The sequence below is a fragment of the Grampus griseus genome, assembly GCF_964374135.1.
Source record: "Grampus griseus genome assembly, chromosome: 6".
Classification (NCBI taxonomy): domain Eukaryota; kingdom Metazoa; phylum Chordata; class Mammalia; order Artiodactyla; family Delphinidae; genus Grampus; species Grampus griseus.
In genome coordinates this window covers 46,456,168-46,482,670 of record NC_139000.1, presented here as the reverse complement: position 1 = coordinate 46,482,670, position 26,503 = coordinate 46,456,168, and the positions used below count along the sequence as shown (strand labels likewise).

The following is a 26,503-nucleotide window of genomic DNA, read 5'->3' as shown; positions in this document are numbered from 1 at the left end:
ATTCCTGTTCCCTTGCTTTCTAAATTTGACAGGTTATGGCTTATATGTCCAGAGAGTCATTAAGGAGTGAAATGCATCCTTTCTTCTCCAAGCAGGGAGGAAAGTCAAGGTGGCTCAACATGTGACTATCACCAGAGATAGCAAAGGGCTCAGCTTCCAGATCTTTCGTTTCCTGTAGGGGATTCTGCTGTCATGGCAGAAAATGGCTAACGGTGCTATTGGAGTAATGAGAAACCACTGCCTTATATCAGTTTTAAAACTCCCTGGCTCTTATGCAGAGTGTCGTAAATCCCTCAGGCCTGGCGTGGCGCCATTTGTGCAGACATATGCTGCAAGTCTGTTTCTTGTTCTTTCATAGTGAAGACAACAGATTGGCCTAGAAATTTGTTTTCATTGTCAGCAAAGCTCTTATAATTGTGTCCTGATTTGTTTCACTTGTAATTTTGCACCTATTTAGTCCACTGTTGTTCATATTGAAATTCTTAAATATCTAAACAATCTTCTCCAGTTTTCTCATGGGCAGACCCATCATCAAAATCTTTGCAGTATCATTACACTATCACTTTCTATGTATTCAACCTTCAGATATTGGTCAAATATTGCTTCTGGTTAGTTTGAAGAGGACTTTAGAAAGTGATTGTGTTTTTTGAGTGTACTAAGATGTTCACACACTTCCCAGAGTTCTAGAAGCAAAATACTGAATAACTATTATTCCCCTTCAGGTCAACTCTTTGTACAAATGGTCTTTTCCTAACTGCCAGGAAGTTGGTGACAGGGTAGGGATGTGGTGTGGGGAGTGTGTAGTCTAGGTTTAGAAGGCTTCCTTGTACTCACACATGTAATCCACTATTTTATAAGGCATAAGGATCTGATGCCTAAGTATGGCCATTTGCTACAGAAATGATCAAAAGAAGATGGAGATTTTGTGTTCAATTTTATTGGTTTGTGACTGGAGACATTCAATAACCGCTTTAGGAGTTTCTGAGTAATGAAGGTTATTTACACCGATGTTATTAAAGTCAAACAATTATAGGTAACATCCATTTTTTTATGAATTGGCTGATATGATCAGTAAAACTATATTATACACGTCTTTTAAAAATAGCGTAGGTTTTGTAATCATATTTTTAAATGATGAAAGCATATCATATCTTTACTCTATCAGAGCAGGATGTAGCTGAGGCAGAGCACACACAGTGAGAAAGAAGATAGGTTCAGACGTTGTTCCAATGCTGTCTCCTGTGTCTCCCTGCCAGTCTTGTCACTTTCTGCTACCTCATTTTCTCACTTGATCAAATGTGAATAATTTACCTGACACGTACCGTGTCACTGGAACAATAAGAAGAGCTAAATAAAAGAAGCTTTGATTTGCTTTGATCTTCTTGGAAGAAAAGCATTTTATAAGCCTAAGGTATTACAATGATCTTCAACTGACAGATGACGGGATCAGGTCTGGCTAAGGGACTTAGTGAGCTGAGCTGATTAGTGAGTCACGGGCAAAGAAAGAATGAGCTTTAAGATTCAGATATCACTGTGCCGGGATCTCTTTTTCTAGGGTAATGTTCTTGAGTCATTTGTTCAAAATGCCTATGTGATATTTATTTTGAAATTCTGAAATTATTTATCTATAGATACACTTACATATATGAGTGTCCATATGTGTGCATACAGATAAACAACGCATGCCTATGTATAGCTACACATATATGTGGCTTTAGGCAAAACTGTATCTTAGGATAGACTAGGTTGTGCAGCAATTAAATACAAACCCCCAAATCTCAGTGGCTTAGAAAAGGAAAAGTTTATTTCTTATTTACTCCATGTGTCCAATGTGAGTTGGTAAAGGACTGTGCTCATGTTAGTTACTCTCACTGTGGAGTCATAGACTGTGATAGAATAGGATCCATCTGGAACATCACTGGTCAGAGCAGAGAGAGAAGAGAACAAAAAACCCTACAGCGCTATTAAAGTTTCCATCCCGTAGTGAGACACTTCATTTTTATCTCTGTTTTACTGGCCAAAACAAATCACATGGCCAAGCCTGACTTTTAGAAGGGGGCAAGCACAATCATCTGCAAGCATGTTACATTACAGACGTTGGCATTTGGGAATATCATCTAGTGCTTTGTAATTCTGACCCCTCAGCTGGGACTGTCACTCACTTACTTGCTCATGTTTCTGGGGTTCCAGATTCTCTCTTGCTATCCTGTAACCAAGATACACAGTATTGTTCCAAAGTTTACCCTCATTTAAAAAAAAACTAATGAACTTTATATCTTAGAGAAGTTACACGTTCGCAGCAAAATTGAGTGGAAAGTACAGAGTTCCCATATACCCCCAGTCCCCACCCACGCACAGCCTTTCCCACTGTTGGCATCTTCCACCACGCTGTACATTTGTTGTCACTGATGAACCTACATGGACAAATCATCATCACCCAAAGTACATACCATTTTTTTTAATAGTTTAACTTTCTACAAAATCTGTGGTCAATTCAGTATGTTAAATGTTTTTCAGATCTGTTGTATGGAAACCTATCAACAACACAGCACAAACTGTAGCAGATTAGCACTTTTCAATGAAATGGTTTAATGTTGGATTGCACAAGTTCAATTATAGCCAAAACTAACTTCTTCATCTAACTCAACCCCCCGCCCTCCATAATATACCAAATTTACATTGGATTGATTTAAAAAATTATTCTACATAACCAGGAAATATAACATGCAAACCCTAACTAGAATTGCTGAAGGTTTTATTATATTTGGGACAGTTTAAAAGGTAGGATTCTGCTTATACTTCTGAAATAAGTGTACATGTATCCTCTTTTGAGTTTCGGATTAATAAATTGCCATTATGGTGCTGATGGATTTTCTCATCAAAGAAAACTGAAATTTATTTTGTTGAAATAATAACCACTGAAGCCATCAAGTAAGAGTGACCTCACCCAAATGGTTCCTGTTTAAAAGTGACATTTGAAAATACTTTTTAAAAATCTCATGTACAGACCAGTGGATTTCCTGGACAAGCTAAAATAAGAAAGTAAACAGATAAGCTAAATTAAATGGATGTGTCAAATTTTCATTTTATAAACACATAAAGCTTACAATGGAATATCAACAAAACATAGTATCTTGTGAGGCACAAATACATAATTCCCATTGGCTCTAAAATACCATAACGGCCACAAATAGAAAATAACATCAGAAAAACTTACTTTAACATTTTCTCTTTCATTAAGTAAAAATTAATTAGCTATGACAAAATAATTAATGCACATATGCAGTTTATTTGAATATAATGGGTGATTTTAAGGGTTAATTATAAAAAAAGCTAATTTTTTAATTTTTAAAATTTGGGGGGAAAGTTTTTTTTAAAGCGAAATTTTTAGATATATTAATGATATGAATATTAGGGGAAAGTAAATTTTTTTTACAAGTAGAAGAGAGAAGTAGAACAAATGTAATATACTGTTTGGTCTGTTGTAGTTTAAAGTTACTAATGATAAGTGGATATAGTTAGCGACCAGCAGAGTTTCTGTGAAAGACTTCAGTACACAATATCTGCAATAATGGGGAAGATGGTAAAATGTGTACAGGAGATGGAAATAGAATTAGTTAAGTTTATTAACATGAAGGGTTTACGTGATTGAAAGTGGCAAACACATTTTCTGCCTTTGGCAAATAAGCATGATGTAAAATAAATACGGACTGTGTGACTTTGTTGGGGCGTGAAGCTCCATGGTGAGCAGAGCTCTGTTTTTCTTTCCAGGATGGGCTCCTTCTTCGCTCCCAGCCTCCCAGGCATCAATATCCTTCGGCTCCACACCTCCATGTACTTCCAGGGCTGGGCTGTGATGTGTTGCAACGTTCCTGAGGCGAGGGTCTTCAAAGCTTCCAGATCGAATAACTTCTATCTGGGGATGCTGTTGCTCATCCTCTTCCTGTCCACCATGCCCGTCCTGTACATGATCGTGTCCCTCCCACCATCTTTCGACTGTGGCCCCTTCAGGTTCTTGCATTTGCAATTTCTTTTGAGCAAAGTTTTCTTTCAGGGGTGGAGATGGGATGGTCACTCGTCGTATAAGCTATTTCTTTTTCCCCCAAACAGTGACATTTTGGTCTGTAGGAATTGAGCTCTTTTAGATATTCAGGCTCATTATGTGACATGGAAATTCTTAAGCAAGATCGATCTATTGGTATTTTCTCACTTAGCAATCATAAAAGGGAAAATAACTGCTCTGTCCACGTAAAATATGTACACTGAATCTGAGCTATTTCTGTATAAGGAGTTAGCGAAGAGCAAGGTTTGATTACACTAGTCTGGATATGAACATTTTCCTGATGCTAGGTCATCTCATTCAGACATTGGAAGCTATTGTTACTTTTCACATGAACCACCTAATTGAAAATATAAAAGAGGAAGGAAGGGAGGGAGGGAGGAAGGAAAAAAGAAAGATGACTCCACAAGCTACCTAGGAAATGGGATCATTATTAGATAATAATGAATATAAAGAAGGTCACATAATTTATAATCCAAATCTACATGCTAGGAAAAAAATTAAGGATGTTCCTCGTGTATATTCTCCTCAAATAACAAGAATAAATCACACAAGTCAGTAATAAAGAGTCAAGAAGGCTCTTTGATCCAACTTAGAAATATACTTTTCTACAGTTCTCTATGACAGCGTTCCCTGTGACACTTACCAAGAAAGCAAAGTTTCCAGATCTGGAGGATTGAGATTTCATTCTACCACAAGTCCGCCCAAGAATCTCTACATGTTGAGTCACTGATCAGCATGCATTTGAGTTATTTCTACTTTTCAGTGGGAAAATGTGAATACAAAAAGCCATGTGAATGACAAGCATGATGCAATAGTGGACATGTATAATTTCTCCTTCATGCTGTCAGACCCAAGTTATTAAATTAAAGTCAAAATATTCTTTGCCCGCAGACTTAAGTATAAAAGAAGCATTTTCATTCTAATAATAGTCTGTTATTACTGCTTTCCTGGACATAAAGAAAGAAAATGTTAAGCCTACTGATTGTGCAAAAACAGCTGGAGTTCTGTCATACATATTCAGGAAGCTGAAGTTGACAAGTCCTGTTCCCCCGCCCCACCCAGGTGGGGGGAAGTAAATAATGCAGACAGTGACATCTGGAGGCTAAATATGAAACTACAGTTTTGAAAGAGCAATTGGTCTTAATAAAGCTCAGGGTACAAAATTCAAGAGACAAGTCATCTGAAGACTTTAGTTAATTGCAAATTACCCACACAACTAAATATCCAGGATAAGTTTTAGATGTGCTTTTAACTTTTTAATTGGAAGTGGGTCCTTCTCAGAAAAACATATCAAAGGAACTTAGTTGTCTGCCAGGGAAACCCCACAAGGTCAACATGGAGCTGGGTGGTGGTAACAAAGGTCCATTAATATTAAAAATATCATTGAGCTAGTCACGTACAATGACTGCACAATTTTAGCTTTTTGCATCCTAACTCCTTTGCCTCTCTTTAAATCACACTGAGTTACTATGATTTTAATGAATAAAACTTAGTCTGTGTCTAACACATAGTATCTGACTTTGACCAACTGTTTCCTAATTGGCAAACTTTGGCAGATGAGCAGCATGTATATCACTATTTTGAGATCAAGGAAATTTAAATATTTTCAGTAGAGTATTGAGAAAGGGGTATCTCTGTCCTATTTAGATAGTCTGTTGTTCCTGGAGCAAAAGAATGTATACTTGGTTTATTCTCTAGATTTTAAAGCTTTAAGCATTGTTCTGCCTTGGTAGTGAGGTGAGAAAGGATATATTAGTAGGAGACTCATGACTTGCCATCCTTTTGGACCCTGAGTTTGAGGTGGTTTGACCAGCCTGCCTAGTGAAGTGTATCTGACCCTACTTGGCACCTGGGTGGGCAGCAAATTGGTAAACGTGCATTTGAGGTAGGTTAATAGGGAAAGCACAGTAATGGCCAGGCTCTCCCAGGTGCATGTATGTTTTCAGGTAAGGTGGCTACAATACCTTAGAAGACCCATTCTGCAAAGCAATTTGATGAGATAGTCTAGCTTGTTCTGGTTTCATAAGAACTGGCTAGGGAGGGTGAATTTTCCAGAAAATTATTCCAGTAGGCTATTAAGTGGATTTACCTTAACAGTTTGACAATTAAAAAACTATTTCTTTGGTGTCCAGATGAAGAAAATTCTTCTAATTGCTCTACCACATTTCCTGACACTTGATGTTTCTCCCCCAGCTCCCTCACTAATAATTCTGGACAATTTATAGTTCTCTAGGTTCTCACACACCTCCCTGCTAACATTATGGTAATTATAACTTCATGTATTTTCATCTAACTGCAAAGGTAATACGTGTTTATCCTAGAAAAACCAGAAATTATAGAAATTTTCGCATGAAAATAAACACTAACCAAAGACCTGAAATAACAACTCTCAACATTTTTTTGGCATTTTGTATTCTGGTTTTCTTCTTATGCAGATTTTTAAAATAACTGAGATCATATAACATGTATAGGTTTATGTTATATTGTGACACTGCTATTACATTACTCACTTGATGTGTTGATTTTTCTTAATAGTGTAGCTGACTTCTAGAGTTTAGGGACAGAATATTTTCATCCCTGTGAGTCAAAACACAGTAGAGTGTTGGCCGTAATTTGAGTTAATGAATGAAGAATGACTGTTTGTCATGCACTAAGCACTAGAAGAGATGTAGGTGTACATTGGGCATTGATTCTGGCCAGGTGGACCTTTCGGTCTGGCTGAAAAGACAGACATAGACTATTCTAATTAGGGTGGATAGAGCTATGCCCAAGAGAGCTATAGATTAACTTCAGTAACATTTCACTTGGCTGTATACTCACAACAGGCTGGAAAGGACTTCTGGGAATATGCATACTTTGGTTCACCCGTCAGAAAAAGGGAGTGCCAGGATTTGTAGATGCTTCTATAGTTTGTGTATAATAAAAGATCTGGACTCCTGGTAAGAGACCTATCCTGGAAAAGGCACCCAAGAATCTTCAGAGATACTAATAACTTCACATTTCTCATACACTGGATGCAAAGAAGACCTTTGTGGGTAGAGATGATTTTGTAAAATTCCAGTTCCCTCATTGTGACATTCTTCAAACACAGCCCTAGAGGCTGGAGAAGGTGGGGTGGATTGTCTCATTTTTTCTCATCCTCCTTGCCTGTCTCCTCATTCTGGCTGTATTCCATATGTCATGGTCATGAAGCATGGTCAGCTAGAATGGATGAAGAATGAGAAACCTTAGTACAATAGGTTGATATAATCTTAAATTGTCAGTAAGCTTCATCCCCCCTTATGTATCATAGGTCTTGCTAATTAGTGTGTAGATCTATAATTTGTGAAGCAAAATTTATACCTCTGTAGTCCAGTGACTCCTGAAAAGATACTTGAAGTCACTCTCAGTCTATTAAAAGATACTGGAGAGAAAAAAAATCTGATCTGGAACTTGTGGGTCATGTTCAATTAGTAGCTAAGAATGTATAAAGGTCAAAAACCAAAAGTGAAGCCAAAATATTTGACTCAGTGTTATGCCAACCTTTATTCTCATGATACATACAAATTGCTGATAAATAATGCAATATCTTCTCTGAAAATTACATCATTTCATAGTAGAATCAATATGTATATACAGAAAAAAATAATTTGGCATGATGGGTGTTACCTGATAATGCTGAATATTATATACTAAGTTAAGACAGACATCCTGCTCTCATTTCTCTAGTTTATAGGGGCTGAGAACAAACTCACTAAGGACCTTTGCTTTTTAGGCTTGTTTTCTTTCTCTTCCCATTTTCTGTTCTTAGCTGGTATTCATTAGGGCCCGTCCAGAAGAAATACTGAGAGAGAAAGGATTCAGCATTCAGTGCAGTTACCTATTAATAGCTCAGATGAAAGAGGTCTGGTGGAAAATGAGATAGAAGCTATAACATGGAAAGAGATATTAGATTATTTGTGGATTTTATTCCATTAAGCTATTCCTTATGCTCATTTCCAAGGCTAATTAAAAAAATTGAGCACACTATTTGTTCAGCCCAAAGAAAGTATTCTCATATAAGAACAGCTGCTGAGGAGTAGACTTACAAGCTATTTATAAAATATATTTTCATACATATATAAGGTATATTTATATTTTATATAATATATTTGTTCCCAAGTAACCCAAATCTTAGAAATATAGCTTTAAAAAATCTTCTCCTGGAGGGAAGGGATAAATTGGGAGATTGGGATTGATATATACACTGCTATATATAAAATAGATAACTAATAAGGACTTACTGTATAGCACAGGGAATTCTACTCAATATTCCATAATGACCTCTATGGGAAAGGATTCTTAAAAAGAGTGGATTATATATATATAACCGATTCACTTTGCAGTATACCTGAAGCGAACACAACACTGTAAATCAACTATACTCCAAAAAAAAATTTTTTTTAAATCTTCTCCTAATGCTGTGGTTAATTTCCTAACTGCTTTGACTATGTGTTTGTGTTGGCATAACATTTCTCATATCTTATCCATTTGTTGACAGTATGAGGCCAAAGTGTCAGGAGTTGTAGCTAAACATCAGATTTCTAACCTGAAAGAGTACTTAGGCAATGTTTGAGAAAAATTTCTAGTTTTCTTGCTATAAACATAGTTTTTACATCTTGCTATAAACATGGTTTTTACATCTGTTTTAAATGAACTTCTCTCCTTTTTTTTTTTCAGTGGCAAAAATAGGATGTTTGAAGTCATCGGAGAGACACTGGAACATGATTTTCCAAGCTGGCTGGCGATGATCTTGAGACAGCTTTCTAATCCTGGATTAGTTATTGCTGTTATTTTGGTTATGGTGTATGTGCTTTCCCTCCTCATAGAAAGAGCCTTTGTAATGTTCTTCCTGCACCTTTTAAGTTTCAGCGTTTTCAACTCTCTTTCTCCCCAGGGGTTGTGCTGTAACCTAACCAATTCAGCACTGATTACGTGGTGGTGAGAGGCTAAAATTCATGAGCCATATTCTGATCCTATTGCATGTAATTTACAGCCATCTGCATCTGTCTTTGCCTGCCTAGGATTATAAGATTTGTTTCCCAAGTAACCAAAATAATTATCAGTAAACAGCTACAGCAAGGGAAACATAAACACTAAATCTAATCAGCACATCCAGCTTCCTCCCCACCCCCCTGACCTCCACCTTTTTTCCATAAAGCATATGGCTGTGAATACACAGAAGTGATGAGCCTCTAAGTTAATATTCCCCTTGAGGGCCCTATAGGCTATATTTCAGGGCTAAAGCCTTAGAAATTACCCTGTCCTTCTTCCTAGAAGGCCATTAATAACTATGTCTGCCCATGATGATAGAATCAGAGGACCAGAAGGGTCTTGGAAAGGTCACTTAGTCTATCCTTTCGAAGTCAGAGATGATATCCAAAGGGGAACTTGAGAGGGGTCTTTTGTTCCCGTATTACTTTCATTGGTTTCTGAGTCTTGGCCACCACAGGTAAACTTACATTCTAAGCAAAAAAAATATATATATATATATGCTTCCTATGGAAGAGCTACAAAAAGTGCCCCAGTCCTTCCTTTCAAACCCCAAGGCCTTCCTAAATAAAAAGTCTAGAACTGCCACTGATCTCAATCAAGGAGGGCAAGTGTGAAGTCACCCTCGTGGACACTTTAGTGGAACAAAGCTGACACAAAGGGTTGGATTTGTTTAAATAAAGGTAAAACTAGGAAATGTCAGGGAGAGATTGGGAGAGAAATCCCAGTGGTTTAAGTAAATGAATTGGGTTCTGGGCCAAGTTATTAGGATCGTCTCTGTGATGGTCGTGGTCACAAGCCACATCAGTGAGGGCAGGTGTCATCTTCAAGTTTATAAATTAAGAAACTGACTTGGAGGAGGGAAGGGATCTTTCCCTCAGTGAGAATACATCAAAAATGATAATAGTAGGGCTTTGACAGTAAATCCAGCACTCACCCCCTTACACCATGATGCCTTCTTTGAGGGAGAGCTAATAGCCTGTAGGGATAATTAAATAGTAAAACAGATTATTTTATGTAGTACAGAACCTTGATCATGGGGTGCCGTTAAGAATCTGATAGTAAATCTCTGGTGCAGATGTGTTAGAAAATGACTTGCTGGATGCAGCATGTTTCACCAGATGGCCCTGGAAGTGATTTTCCTTCTTAGTGTTTTTACAATACAGTGGCTTTTGAGAGCATGGCTTTTAGGAGTCAAGGCCTTTTCGTGGTAAAAAGGAGGTCTTGTTTTAAAACACACACACTCAAAACAATGTCAGATTTTATGACTATATTCTTGACTTACTGAAAGAGATTTATTTTTAAGCAAAAGAGCAACATTGTTCTAATGCCACTAATTAAAGATTTAATAAGCTGCCCCAGGGGTATGGAAGAGGAATGAACACTGCCTTTGTTCCAGGCACGATCCATATATTAACTCATTTAATTTCCACAATAACCTTAAGAAGTTGGCCTCATTAATCATATTATTGAAAGCACATGGAAGATCTGCCCCAAATCAAATGGCTAATAGGTAAATTCAAACCCATGTCTTTTTATTCCCCACCACTTATTTCCCACCTACTCATTTACAGCACCAAACACTGAGTTCAGGCTGAGTGGAAATGCTCAGAAGAACTGGAAGCCACTTGTCAGAGATGGTCCACACCCAGGGTTGGCACACTTTTCCTTAAAGGACCATATAGTAGTTACTTCAGGCTTTGTGGTCCAAGAGGCAAAATTGAGGATATTATGTAAGTACTTATGTAACTATTTTAAAATGTAAAAACCAATCTTAGTTCATGGGCCATACATAACAGGCTGGGAGTCAGGTTTGCCCCAGAGACCATAGTTTGACAACCCCTGATATAGACTGTCTAGAGGGAAACTGGCATGATATAAGGTCAAATAGATGTCCCACAAGGATGATTTTAGTTCTGACGTTTTGATTTAAAACCCGAAATTCAGCTTATTACTGATTTGATTTTTCAAATACTGAGGTCTCATCTTCAGCACTTTATGATGCCCATACAGTTGGCTTGGATTTTTTTTTTTAATTAATTTATTTATTTTTGGCTGCGTTGGGTCTTTGTTGTATGGGTTTTCTCTAGTTGGAGCTAGCGGGGGCCACTCCTCGCTGCGGTGTGCTGGCTTCTCATTGCGGTGGCTTCTCCTGTTGCAGAGCACGGGCTCTAGGCACGTGGGCTCCAGTAGTTGTGGCATGCAGGCTCACTAGTTGTGGCTCACGGGCTCCAGAGCACAGGCTCAGCAGTTGTGGCACACAGACTCCGTCGCTCCGTGGCATGTGGGATCTTCCCGGACCAGGGTGCAAACCTGTGTCCCCTGCATTGGCAGGCGATTCTTAACCACTGCGCCACCAGGCAGTCCTGGCTTGGCTTTTTATTACCTTTAATTAGAGAATGTTTACAAGCATTTTGAATTTCCCCAATGAATCATATTACATCAGCTTGGTTGGTTTTGGGGTAACTGAGTAGAGTTTGAGCTAGTTCCCTGCAGGCGGTTTCATTCCTTTGGAGACTAAAAAATGATCTATGAAGAATACTCATTGAAGGTGCATCTCAAGGTAGAAAAAAAGTGATGGATAAATAGAGAATTACAGAATTGCAAATGACTTGTGAGGTCTTTGAGTTCTTCCTCCAAATGCCGGCACTTTTCTAAGAAAACCCTTACAATACACAGACACACCATATTTATTGAACACCTAATTCATGCCAGATATTACACCAGATGCTTTCATGTATGTAATTTCATTCAAAATCCTATCACTTGTATAAGAAATAAACCCAGCGGAAATGATATCAATAATCTTGTTGCTAGCAGCAGATGGCTCATAAAGGTTATGATCTGGCATGTTGGTGAGTAGGGGAAATGTGTTCAGTAACCAGTTATTTGCAATAAAGGGCAATGCCAGTTATGGTTTTTTTTGTTTTTTGTTTTTTGTTTTGTGGTATGCGGGCCTCTCACTGTTGTGGCCCCTCCCGTTGCGGAGCACAGGCTCTGGATGCTTAGGCTCAGCGGCCATGGCTCACGGGCCCAGCCGCTCTGCGGCATGTGGGATCCTCCCAGACCGGGACACGAACCCGCGTCCCCTGCATTGGCAGGCGAACTCTCAACCACCGTGCCACCAGGGAAGCCCCGTTTTGTTTTGTTTTTTAAATGCATTCTTTCTTTGTTTTGCTTTGTGAAGATGAACATGTTTATTTTTGCAAAAACGTTTGGCTGGAATTTGCTCTTTTTAGAAATGTCACTTAAATGCCAGGACTATTCTTTTATGAAATAGTTTCTTGTGAAGGAGAGAGAAATGCAAACAATACATTCTATGGATGAAAAAAAGCCATGTTAATTAACTATGACGATGAGGATTATGGTTTTAGTTGTAAAAGCCAAAGGAAGGAATTTAAAGTGGAAAGTCAGTTTCCTTTTTATTCCACACATTCCCTAAGCTTCAAGAGATTTTCTGTTCTATTGGATGCCATTGATATCGATTTGAAATGGTGTTTTCAATTATAACTTAAAGTGATGTTAATACATTTCCAAGAAGAACCTAAAATTAGGCAGTGAGGAACATCAGACAGAGCCCTGGGCTGTGGAGGAGGAGCCTTGGGGGTCCAACTTCCCAGGTCCACCCCAGTTGCTGTGGAATTCTGAATGTACTTCTTCACCTCTCTGTACTTCAGGCTTTTATCTACGAAAGAGGTTCAGAGTAGAAAATACCTTAAAGTGCCAACATTATATGATTTAGTTAATGTAAATTTAAGAAGAATCTTGAGGAACTGAAAAATACCATAAATTTTATTTTATCTTTTTTAAATTTAGTTTGACTATCTATTATCTCAATTCTACTGCAAAAGGCCAGAAGGCAGCAAATCTGGATCTAAAAAAGAAGATGAAACAGGTAGGATACAATTTATTTCAGAGAAATATTTGTCTTTATTAATGTCAAGTAGTAGAACGCATCAGGAAATCTCATGTTCTTCTTCTCTACTATTTTTTATTATGTAGCAAGCTTTGGAGAACAAACTGCGAAACAAGAAAATGGCAGCTGCACGAGCAGGTTTGAGCTATGTTATGTTTGCGTTCTTTCTCCCCTACAAACAGTATGCTCTTCCTTTTTTTCCTCTCAAAATGGGGCATTTGATGCAGAGGAGCATTACTGCCCCAGCAAGTCACCCCATACTCTTTACTGTCCACCTTTTTAAGCCCTTTTCAGGCATCATATCCAGGGGGTTTGGTTGTTTTCCAGTGGGAGAAAGAAAAGAGAAAGAAAACTTCAGGAATATAAAAGTAGCAGTAGTGATAGAAAAGGGATCTTGCAAATTGATGGAAGATGAAGAAAACATCCACATACATAGTCATACAAAGAGCAGATACAGATGCCTAATCTCTCCTGCCCATTTTGACCATTTTTATACATAGATGGATACACTGGGAAGATGCTAATAGTATCCTCTAGGCTCATCACTGTTGCTTTCCCAGAGCCTTCTCTAATTCGTTAACCTCTCTTACTTTTTAACCTCTTTAATTTTTAAACTATTAGAATAAGGCATACTCTTATTTGCCAAAATTACTGATATGTTTTGCCTTTTGCATGGAAAAGTGATGCCTAAGAAATTCAATAAAAATCTTTTCCAACTCCTCCCTCTTTCCCAACTCTACAACTCTTTATATTAGTACGGCCTTTTTTCCCCCGTAAGTAATAATAATAATAATAATTTTAAAAACTCAACCCCAATTAGTTTAAGTAGAAAAATGTATTGGTTCACACAAATGAACAGAAGAGTGGTATGTAAATATTCTGGTCACATTTTACCCCAAGTTTAGAAGCAATCAGGATTGAACCCCATTTTTCTGTGGTTCTTTCAACACTATACTCCTTTTATGTTGGCCAGCCTTTACGGCAGCAAAAGTGGATGCAGCAACTTCTAATGATGTCGTGTCCTTAGATTATATTTGTCTTAGTTTTTTTTTTTTTTTTGTCATTAAGCTACTTGTTTCTTAACTGCATTAATTTTTTTTCAGCTCTATTGAGGTATAATTGACTAATAAAATTGTAACACATTTGAAGTGTATAATGTGATAATTTGATGTACACATACATTATGAAAGGATTCCCACCTCCAGTTAATTAACACATCCATCACCTCACATATTTACCTTTTTTTAGCACATTTCAATTATACAATACAGTGTTACCAACTATAGTCACTATGTTGTACATTAGATCCTCAGATGATATTCATCTTATAGCTGAACGTTTTGTACCCTTTTACTAACCCCTCCCAATTTCCCCAACCTCGTATCTCTGGCAACCATCATTTTACTCTGTGTCTATGTGTTCCACTCTTTTGTTAAAGCTTCCACATATAAGTGATACCGTGACATGTTTGTCTTTCTCTGTCTGGCTTACTTCACTTAACATAATGCCCTCCAGGTTCGTCCATATTAAATGGTAGTACTTCTTTCTTTTATAAGGCTGAATAATATTCTATAGTGTGTGTGTGTGTGTGTGTGTGTGTGTGTGTATACACACACATCACATCTTCTTTATCCATTCGTCCATAGATGGACACTTAGGTTGTTTTCATACCTTGGCTGTTGTGAATAATGCTGCAATGAACATAGGAATACAAATGAATGATTTCATTTCCTTTGCATATCAATCCAGAAGTGGGATTGCTGGATCACATGATAGTTCTGTTTTCAGTTTCTTGCAGAACCTCCATACTGTTTTCCATTGTGACTGCACCAATTTACATTCCCACCAACAGTGCACAGCGTCCCCTTTCTTCCCATCCTCATCAGCATTTGCCATCTCTTGCCTTTTTGGTAATAGACATTTTAACATGTGTAAGGTGATACCTCATTGTGGTTTTGATTTGTGTTTTCTTGATGACTAGTGATGTTAAGCACCTTTTCATGTACCTATTGGCCATCTGCATGTCTTCTTTGGAAAAATGTCTATTCGATCATTTGCCCATTTTTAAATTAGGTTATTATTATTATTATTTTGCTATTGAGTTATATAAGTTCCTAATATATTTTGGATATTAACGCCTTATCGGATATGTGGTTTACAAATATTTTCTTCAATTCTCTAGGTTGCCTGTTCATTTTATTTATGGTTTCCTTTGCTGTACAGAAGTTTTTTGGTTTAATGTAGTCCCATTTGTTCCTTTTTGCTTTTGCTGCCTTTGCTATTGGTGTCAAATCCAAAAAAATCATTGCCAGGAAAAATTGCAAGAGCTTTTCCTCTTAAGTTTTCTTGTAGGAGTTTTATGCTTTAAGGTCTTATATTCAAGTCTTGAATCATTTCGACTTGATTTTTGTGTATGGTGTAAGTTTAATTCTTTTCCATGTAGACGTCTAGTTTTTCCACCATCATTTATTGAGGCGATTATCCATTTTCCATTGAATATTCTTGGTGTTTTGTCAAAAATCAATTGACCATATATGCATGTGTTTATTTTGGGCTCTCTATTCTGTTCCATTGATCTTTGTGTCTGTTTTTATGCAAATACCATATAGTTTGGATTACTACAGCTTTGTAATATAATTTGAAATGAGGAAGTGTGATGCCTCTAGCTTTGTTCTTTCTCAAAATTGCTTTTGTTATTCGGGGACTTTTGTGGTTCTGTATGAATTTTAGGATTTTTTTCCTATTACTGAGAAAAATGCCATTGGAATTTTGATAGGGATTGCATTGAGTTTGTAGATTGCTTTGGGCAGTATGGGCATTTTCACAATATTAATTCTTCCAATCATTAACACAGAGTATCTTTCTATTCATTTGTGTCTTCTTCAATCATTTATTAAAGAAATTTATTTGTGTCTTCTTCAATCATTATATAATGACCTTCTTTGTTTCTTGTTACAGTTTTTGGTTTAAAGTCTGTTTTGTGTGATATAAGTAGAGCTATGCATGCTTTTGGTTTCCATCTGCATAAAATATCTTTATCCATCCCTTCACTTTCAGTCTATGTATGTCCTTAAAGCTGAAGTGAGTCTCTTGTGGACATCACATAGTTGGAAGCATTTATGTCGCACATATCTGCAGTGCTTTTGTATTTGCTCTAGATTGGGACTATAACTTAATATTATCAAATTAGTATTTAGAATAGTGAATGAAATGTTCTGACTTCTAAGATCTGAATTCTAGTTAAGGCATATTATTACCTTTGTTTTAAATAATATAATGTTATTGCATACTAATTTACCTGATATTTTCCCATGATTTGTTAAAAATATGTATAACCTTTGTGAAGGCAAAGACTATATCTTATTTATCGTTGTTTCCTCAGGACTTAATATAGGACTTTATATATCAGTCACTCAATAAATACCTACTAATTTTCTAGGACAATGGACAATAAGGAATTCTTTTACTGGAAAAATTTGAAATGAACAGATTTCTATACTAATTACATAAGCAGTAATGAATGAATAAACATTTCAAAAAGAGCAGAACTTTTATTCTCCTGTCTTTAGAATTTGTGAGGATTTTGTAAAATACAGAAATATTTGACAACAAATATTATAGCAACCTGGAACACATTTGAAGGTATAGATTTCAGGCCACCTCATTCAGAACCATTAAGCACACTGAAATTTTTATTTACCTCTTCTTTATCTTCTTTCTCTGTCTCTTGATTTATTTATTTATTTATTTATTTATTTATTTATTTATTTATTTATTTATTTATTTTGAACAGCTGCAGCTGCTGGAGGCCAGTAATTTTCATGGATATTCTGGAGGCCCAGAAGTATTCCTCATCATACTGTTCAAAACCAGTGACTTATGTGAAGGCCCAAGTAAAAAAAGAAGGATCTCTACCTTATTCCAAATTAGGGATTTGTTCCTGCACCACCACTTTCTCCCCTGAGCAAGTCCCCTCACATTTTCTTTAACAAATTGAGTTTAAAATTGTGTGTGATGGAGAAGTATGGATTACTGGCTTACTTGTTGGGTTAATTTAAAAACTTTTTACTCATATGGACTTTCATTTTATACATATCTTCTGCCTTAGTTTTCTTAGCCTGGAAACAGGAATATTTCACCTTCTTTTTTCTTCTAAGGTCAGAAATATCTTTATAAAGTATTCATTGTAATCATTCGTTAACTCACTTTTTTTTTTGAAATTAACATCTTGTTTTCCCTTTTCATTCTGTCTCCCCATCCATGGTCCCCACAAATATACACCCAAAACCTTTTTATTTGCTGCTGGATTCAGTATGAAAAGGAATGGGCTTTTTAGAATAAAAATCTCATGGGTTATCTCTTCGGGCTTCTGAGAGGTACACATAGTTTAAACCATATCAGGAGGTTTATATTAGCAAGCTTTGACCTGAACTGTGTTTTCTCATCCTGATGGGTCCCTACAAGTACCAGAGCCGGAGTCCATCGGGTCTGGGAATATACTGGTGACCCATGTCTTACTATATATGGTGAGGTATGGTTCCCTAGTTGACTTTGGGGTTTAGCCTTTGCTACCTTCATTCCTCAGTGGATGGGTCAGTAGGAAGAGGTTTTGTGTCAGTTTCCCTGCCTAATACTCCAGCGTCTTCTCTGGACTGGACTTTAATTCAGTCAACTTGATTGGAACTTGGACTATTTCAGCTTGGACTATTTCAGTGCTTTACTAGACCCTTCCCAGAAGCGTATGTGCAAATTGTGGGGGAGTGAGTTTGTAATAAACACTGGGACCACACTGAGTGCATGACCACCAGGAACTACAATGAGGCCAGTACCTCTTAATCTGTTTACTAAATATTTATCAAACATTATGTGTCAAACATTTATCAAACATTATATATCTTAAGTATCACCTGCTCTCTAGATTTTCTCTACCACTTTTTGCCCTACCTGCTATATCCTTAGTTTCTAGCATCTTCCAGAATACTAGATACTAGAACTTGCAAACCTGTTTTAGGATCGAACAAAATTAATGATACCTTCCCACTCAGGGCAAGACTGTCCCTTTCTTCACAATGACACAGATATTATAGTACACTATCAGTATTCAGAAAAAAGATTTGCTTTCTCTTATTCTCTATTAAGTGCAATGTCTAACAAAATCCAGTTATTATTCTACCTTTTTCAGCTCTCTTCCAAAGTTAGGACATCTTGATGGACAAATAACCCTAGACCTCAGAGTTGGCATCACATGCTTAGTAGATGGGATGCAAACAAAGGAGTTTAGCCCACAATGGAAAACCAAGTTCCTGTGGAAAAAAACAAGGGAGTGCTTTAGCAGAGGGAATCCAATGCAATGTGGGTAAGATGGGAGTCTGATGACTTTACTGCCTCCCTTGAATCAAAAATATGGACCTGGATAATATCCAGTTACAACTTTCTTTTGCCTTGTTTGGTTCACAAAAGTAAAAAAAGTGTTTCCACAATTCATTTGTAAAGAAATATATATTAAAAGAGTAAGTAAGCAGGCTTCAAAAACAAGAGACTTAAGAATGGGATGGGCAGATGTTCTCAGCTCTCAACTCAGATACACACTTGATTTTTCAGAAGACACATTGAGACCTAAGAATATTTTTAAAAATAAACTGTAGTCATAGCCTTTATTCATATCTACTTCCTGCAAGAAGGAAACAGCATTATATGATGGTGACAAGATTTCTCAAGGCCCTATATGAGGTTTCTTTTTCTCAAAGTTCTCTTGTAATGGATTGCCTTGGATGGTCCAGCTGCCTTTACCAGGATGGGTCTTGATGACTTAGTAATTATGAATAATGGAACAATGTATACATGAAATACTTGACCTCTTCTGGGAACTTAGGTATTATATAACACACATCTTTTTCATACACACCAAGAAGGTTTCATACAAATCCTTGGTCATTTAAAAATTTATAATAGTGGTACACGTTCATTACAGCAAATTTAGAAATTTTTAATAGAATTAAAAAAGCAAAAGAACCTATAATTCCACCACCCAGAATAACTTCTGTTAACATTTTGGTGTATTTTTTTCTCAGATTCACACACACATATAGACTCAATAAAATATTTTGGATCATAAGATATATTTAGTCTTTATCCTACTTTCTTAGTTAACATTTTCCCATGTCATAAAAATTACTTCAGAACATTTTTTAATGGCTACAAAATATTTTTTGATATTAATACAGCATAATTAGTCTATTCTACTGTTGTACATTTAGGTTGATTAAAGATTAAATATTAACTTTAAATTTGGGTCCTTTCAGGACACATTTTTATGCAAAAGCATTAGTTTGTATAGACTTTTAAATCAACACATATACATTTGAAGACAGTTTCAGTCAATTTACTGATAAAATTATATTACTTTCTATTACTTTCCTGATTCAGAGCAATTAGCCTTAAATGTCACTAAATTTTCTTTTGATACTGTTTTGCTTATGGCTATATAAAAACTTTTTAGGAACCATCTCATTTTTTTTAATCTTAAGGAACATATTTAAAATCTTTTTTTTTGGAAGTCAAGTTTCACATGCTGAATCAAATCAAGTATCATCCACATATGATAACCAATACAAATTGCCACCTGGGAAATTAATGATTTTTTCCTATTTTATTTGATTTACTAAAACTTTGGTCAAAGTTATTGTCTTTATGTTTTTATTTGTTATTAAAGGCAACAGGCTCAAAATTATTTCTCAATTCAAAGAATATCAGAGTCCTTGATATTTTACTGGAAGTTTAATTTCTGTGTTGCTGCTGCTGCTGAGGCTCATATTTCTCAGGTTACGATCACTGTTCAAAAGAAAAGCCTGGATGCATAACCTTGGCATCTTACTCATTGCTGGTAGGATACCAATCAGATTCTTTCTGCATCACTCATTGTCCATCATATGTAAACTAACAGAAACTCCCTAAATCAAATGATGTCATAGAAATATTCCATAACATAGCAAATTAGTAATTGATCATGTCAAATGTATCATGACATCCAAATGTATCCAGGTTAAATTCAGAAGGTGATATAGGTTCTGAAATCCCCAGCTGACCATCTGAAGACTTCAGCAAGAATTTTAAGGGGAAAATACCATCTTAAAAGTGGATTAGAGGGCTTCCCTGGTGGCGCAGTGGTTGAGAGTCCACCTGCCGATGCAGGTGACACGGGCTCGTGCCCCGGTCCGGGAAGATCCCACATGCCGCGGAGCGGCTAGGCCCGTGAAACATGGCCGCTGAGCCTGCGCGTTCGGAGCCTGTGCTCTGCAACGGGAGAGGCCACAACAGTGAGAGGCCCGCGTACTGCAAAAATAAAAAGGTCTGGACAGTATAAGACCCCATTATTACAGTCCCTCTTCTGTGTTAGCTTTCATTTGTAAACAAAAATATTCCTCACCAGCCAACACATTATACTTAAGTGCGTGATGAGGATGAACTGTAAAGAGTAATTAAGAGATAATTTAGTGCTTCAGACAGAAAAACACATTCACCAATTTGCCAGATAATTATTAATAACTATTTTGTATGCCTTGATCTTCAAAGGGAAAGCAAATTTCTAACTTTATGATCTCTGTTGCGATAGTGTATAACTGTGCTCCTTTTATACAGAAAGAAAAGGAGGCAGGCGCAAATTAGGTGATCTGCCCATTGCAGTAGTGGAAACACTGTGGATCGGAATTTGGAGCATCTGAGTTACATTCAGCTCAGGTCCTGGGAAGGAGCCTGAGGCTGTGTTCAACAGAGCACTGGATCAAAAGAAAGAACTCCCCAGCTTTATTCTCTGTGCTGTATTGTTTTTTACTGAAAACAGGAATACAATATTTGCAACTAAAAAAGAAAATTGGCTAATAGAACTGCTGAGATCTTTGGAAAATCTTTGAATCTTTTGCATCTAGATGCTGTGTAATCATAGCCGGCTCATTCTCACTTAGCACTGGTTTCATTCCTATGTATCTGATTGGCCCAGCTGGGCTCAGTGCTGGCCTGCAATAACAGTGAGAATGTGTCCAAACGGAGCCACACAAGGTATCTTTTGCTTTTCCTCAATACTGTAGGTGACGAGGCACCAAAATGTTATTCATTTTGTTAATCATTTGTTCTTTTATTCAGCAGTTATGCCATGATTCTTTGTTTATCAGTCAAACATTCCCAAATATGGGAATGTTCATGCTCATTTAAAACAGGCAAAACTTAACATTTGCCATGTGACTTTATGGAAATGGTTCAACCTCTCAAAACCTTGTTTCTCATCTCTAAAAAACGGGGATAATAAGAGTCCTACTCCATAAACTTTCTACTTGGGATTAAAAGAGAGAGATCCTGCAGAGATCATAGCACCAAACCTGGCACATAGTTAGTGCTCGATAACAGCCATGGTTGTCACCCTTGTTCTTATGGCATTCCAAATATTTGTAGCTGTGGTTTAATTATTTTTCTGCTTGACCATACATCTAAACTCTGGGAAGAAATTGAGAACACCATTGAAATGAGAATTTGTCAGGGCCTTATCATTTTTACAAATGGAACACTGAAATATCATGGTGATCCCCAGTATCTAATTTTAAGTAAAAACAATATTACTCTTTTTTTTTTTTTTTTTTGCGGTACGCGGGCCTCTCACTGTTGTGGCCTCTCCCATTGCGGAGCACAGGCTCCGGACGTGCAAGCTCTGCAGCCATGTTTCACGGGCCTAGCCGCTCCGCGGCATGTGGGATCTTCCCGGACCGGGGCACGAACCCGTGTCCCCTGCATCGGCAGGCGGACTCTCAACCACTGTACCACCAGGGAAGCCCCCAATATTACTCTTAAAACACTAAACTTTCATACATGCTGAAGTCATGCTTTCTGACTCCTGAAAGTCATTTAGAAGATGCTTCTTTCTGGAAAAAAAAAATCCTGCTTTGTTGTTTCTCTAATACTTGCTTACTTGCTCTGTCAAGTAATCCAGGCATGGAATTAGCAATCTGTAATGTTGATGTGCTTATAAATTAGAGGGTAAGACCCTATAGGCATGGCTAGTGTTTTGCAGGAATAATATAAATGGACTAAATACATAAGGACTGGACTGTGAGTCAGCAGGAGCAGAGAGTATGACTGAACTGAATGTTAAAATCCTAAAGTGCTTTTTTTCTTTTGGGATCAAATATTTTCCCATATGACTTGATAATGGAAGTAAATGGGGGAAATGGATTCATTTATAAATTTTTAGAAATGATTCTATGTGTTAAGGCAGGTCAAACTGAATGACATTAATTAAGAGACATGTGAATGTCATACTGTGATGCATGATGTGAGGATAACCCTGAAAAAGACAATAGATTAACATGTCTGAAGGGTAAGGTGCTTAGGTCATTGACCTCAGAATTAATAAATACATTTGTAGTGCAATACGATGGAATAACCCAACAGCAGGTGAAAATTAGCCTGCCACAAAATAGGCCAAGAGCTGGAATTACAACTGATCTCAGTGGAACATGGAATGAGTTGATTCAATGGGAAATGTTTGTCCCTAGTGAAACAGTAGATAACACCCAGTGGAAACACTCAGCCTTTGGATCTGCGTCACAGAAAATGTTCCATGTATCTCAAGTCCACGACAACTAAATAATCATGGGGGCTGAGTGGTGGTATAAAAGAGCACAGGCTTGGGAGCCAGGGCCAAGGTTTAAGTTTTGTTCCTGACTGACTGAGAGTGTTACTCACTGGCCATATGATTTTTTGGTTGTCATTAATTAGCTTTTTGACCCAAGCTAATTACTTATTCTCACTAGGCTTCAATTACCTCATCTTTAAAATACATAATTGTCTCCATGCGAATTGCTGCACAGATTACGAGATGATGCTGAATATCACTGAGCACCGTTTAGCGCATAGCACATAGTTTAGCACCCAGTTAAGGGCCGGATATATGTTACCCCTCATTCTCCTTTTTTGCCAAAATTTTTATTTGAAAAATTTAGTCATGTTTCAGTTTAAAAATTAGAATGATTTTAATTGATCTAATTCAGGGAGTTATCAAAAAACCAATTGCAAGGAAGATTTTACTCAATTGGAGAAAACCAAATCTCTTATAGACCAATAAAAACAGCTGTTCAGATTACTTTAGCACATTCTTGGTTATTTTTTAGATGAGTATGTTTTAGCAGCAGAGTGGCTTAAATTTAAGATAAGCAGCATTAAATGAATAGAAATGCATGTGATTGCCCATCAGGATCTCAGTGTTCTAGCACTGTCTCTGCTACTGGTTAGCTGTGTGACTTGTTGGAAGTCATGTCACCTTTTGAAGTCTCACTTGCAAGATAAGGAAATCGCACAGCATAGTTTCCAAAATTCTTTCCTGTGCTCTAAACCTGAGTGGCCCAATATGGTAGCCACTAGCCACATGTGACTATTGAGGACTTGCAGCATGAAATTGAGTTGTGCTGTAAATATAAAATACATGCTGATTTTGAAGACTGTATGAAAAAGCTAACGTAAAATATTTCATTAATAATTTTTCATTTTGATTATTGGAGAGATTATTTTGCATGTATTTGGTTAAATAAATTAAGTTACTAAAATTACTTGCTTCTTTTCTTTAATGTGGCTACTAAGCTTTAATTGACAGGTAGCTTGCACTTGTGTTCGTTTCCATCGGACAATGATGCTCTAAAAACTGAGTTTATGGAATAAATTTTAGTGAAGGTTTCAATTGTACACAGAGCTGGGTTTCAGAGCTACCAGGACATTTCTGATAAGCTGATAGAGCTGGTGCCTTCCACTTATTTGATTGTAGCAGGTGAGTTGCACTGTGCAGGTGGTGGGGAGAAGCTGGAGAAAGGAATGGGAATAGATTAGAGTCCAGCGGAGACAGAGTCTGCAGACAGAATCAGATGCGGCCAGTTGGTAGAGGGAGGATTCTGGGACAGTGGGGTACAGGAGACGCTCCGTTGGTGGTCGGGGAGCACACCTAACACAAAGAAGGGAAGACAGACATTCTGCTCTCTGTGCATGGAGCGTGACACCGCTGTGGCACCACCATCAACTGGCAGCTTGGGGAGCACGGGCAGATGGCCCACTTGAAAGGATTCTGGTGTCCTCAAGGACACCTCAAGGTGTCCTCTGTCCACATCCATGACAGGCACGTCTCAGGCATTGGCTTGAAGAACTCGAGGAGCAAAAGAAGAGTGCAGAGCAAGCTTCGCAGTGAACAAGCCTCATGGATCAATTCATGGACGACAGACCAACTGACAAACAGGTGTCCCTTTACAGAGTATTAATGTTTATCTCCCCAGACGTAGGTGCAACACCACTTGGGATCTTAATGTTAAAAAATACCTCCTTCGGACCTAAGGCTGGTAAAGTCTAGGGAAGTTTTTCAGCTAAGCAGGAATAACAAACTTTTAAAAAGCAAAGTTTCTGGGGCTTCCCTGGTGGCGCAGTGGTTCAGAGTCCGCCTGCCGATGCAGGGGACACGGGTTCGTGCCCCGGTCCGGAAGGATCCCACATGCCGCGGAGCAGCTGGGCCCGTGAGCCATGGCCGCTGAGCCTGTGCGTCCGGAGCCTGTGCTCCGCAACGGGAGAGCCCACAGCAGTGAGAGGCCTGCGTACTGCAAAAAAAAAAAAAAAAAAAAAAATCAAAGTTTCTTAAAAGCAACGATACGCCAGGTCAAAGAGAAGGCAGCATGCTCATGGTATCTTGTTTAGGTTGTCTGGGCGTGTGGTGGGGCAGGGAGAAGGCTGGAAGGAAGAGTTGACAAACATATACTGTCATTTTTGTGTCGTCTTTTCTAGTGCTTTATAACCAGTGGAGTATAAATGGGGATCACGGAGTTTCCTTTTCTGGGCTAAAGGGATAATATTCTTGCGTCAATGACAAGGTTGAATGCTAAGTCATACCATTTCCTGAGCCTATAAATTAAAAAAAATTAAATGATCACTTTGTGACAAGCACCTGTGGTTAATTTTTCTTAAACACGTTGGTCACATGGCTTTTGATTGGCTTCTTACTGTTGTTGATATGCTTGCTGATCTGTGATAGACTGTAAAAGAGTAATGAAAGAGGTTTGGCCCTAGGGATGAAGGCATTAGCTCTCTTCCCGATTTTCCAAGTTATTTAATTCTTAAATTCATTTTAAAGTTTAGAACTGGATCCAAAATATTATGAAAATGTTACAACTCAGTGAATCACAAGCAATACCGAGTATTCCTTAGTGAATCCAATAAGCCCTTTTAGGAGGGATCTTGGAGTCAGGTTCAGGGTGAGACTGCTGAGATGTTATCACCACCTGCTGGTGCACAGCCCAGCAAGATGAATCCTTACCTCCTTGACTGTGAGTGACAGCAGGTCTTTGCCTTTCTTGAGAACATCAGCTGGACTTCCAACTTTCTCCCTCTTTGTTCCTCTTCTAATCTCCCTGGAGACAACACGTGAGGCTATGTAGAACCAACCAGTCTTCAGTATCATTTGGGAAACACTAAGCCCTAAGACACAGATGCATTTGTGAGCAGTTAGTATCAGGCACTGTACTAGGTTGAGGAACACAGCACTGAAAATAGCAGATCTCTTTCCTTATGGAGGAAACACACAAGAAACCATCATAAAAACAAACGAATGAACCAAGTAAGTGAACGAGTAAATTAAAACAACAATAACAAAGTTACCGAACCAGGTTCGTTTTGCCTGATGCGCAGCAAGCCAAAATGCTGAGACCCCAAGGTTTGCAGCAAAGAGAGGGTTTACTCGCCAGGCAGCCAAGTGAGGAGATCGGTGAACAAGTCTCAAATCCATCTCCCAGAAGGCAGGGAGCTCAGCGTATATTTACAGGATGAAGAAATAAAGAAGCAGGGCGGGGCTCCCCTGGTGGCGCAGTGGTTGAGAGTCCGCCTGCCGATGCAGGGTACATGGGTTCATGCCCCGGTCTGGGAGGATCCCACATGCCGCGGAGCGGCTGGGCCCGTGAGCCATGGCCGCTGAGCCTGCGCATTCGGAGCCTGTGCTACGCAACGGGAGAGGCCACAACAGTGAGAGGCCCGCGTACCGCAAAAAAAAAAAAAAAAAAAAAAAAAAAAGAAGCAGGGCGGTCTGAGCCGAGAAGCATGGGGAAACGTGAATGGAAAAAGGGGCGGGGAATCCACGTTCTGCGCAGGTATAACTAGGCTACAGGGCTCTGCACTTCCCAGGCGGAAGTTTTCCCACCTTCTGAGGTCAAAAGGTCAAAACGCAAAACGCGCATGCTCAATTGAAGGGTGGGTGGTCCTATCCAGTCTTAACCAGCTCAGCTCTGACTAGACACAGCTGACTCCAAGTTTCTGGAAAATGCGAGCAAATGTCTTACTGTTAGGTTATGTGCCGCTCAGAGGACGTGCAAGTCTTCAAATGACCTTGATTAGTGAAGGTAAGTGAAATGGAATTGACTCGTTACCCATGGCTTCAACAACAAACAGCTTCCGCTGCTGATAATGGCTAAGAAAAAGGTAAAATAAGGTAAATTGATAGAGTGGCT

The 26,503-nt window shown here is 38.1% G+C and overlaps 1 protein-coding gene across 1 annotated transcript in view; it reads left to right on the top strand.

The window, feature by feature from the left end:
* Positions 1-17,041, top strand: part of TMC1 (transmembrane channel like 1) — a 134,425-nt gene extending 117,384 nt beyond the window's left edge. The window contains exons 16-20 of the mRNA XM_082657512.1: positions 3,772-4,011; positions 8,762-8,887; positions 12,890-12,968; positions 13,076-13,127; positions 16,783-17,041. Of these exons, the coding sequence (XP_082513638.1) occupies positions 3,772-4,011; positions 8,762-8,887; positions 12,890-12,968; positions 13,076-13,127; positions 16,783-16,805 (520 nt within the window). The 3' untranslated portion in view covers positions 16,806-17,041. The remainder of the gene's footprint in view (positions 1-3,771; positions 4,012-8,761; positions 8,888-12,889; positions 12,969-13,075; positions 13,128-16,782) is intronic.
* The last annotated feature ends 9,462 nt before the right edge of the window (positions 17,042-26,503 follow it).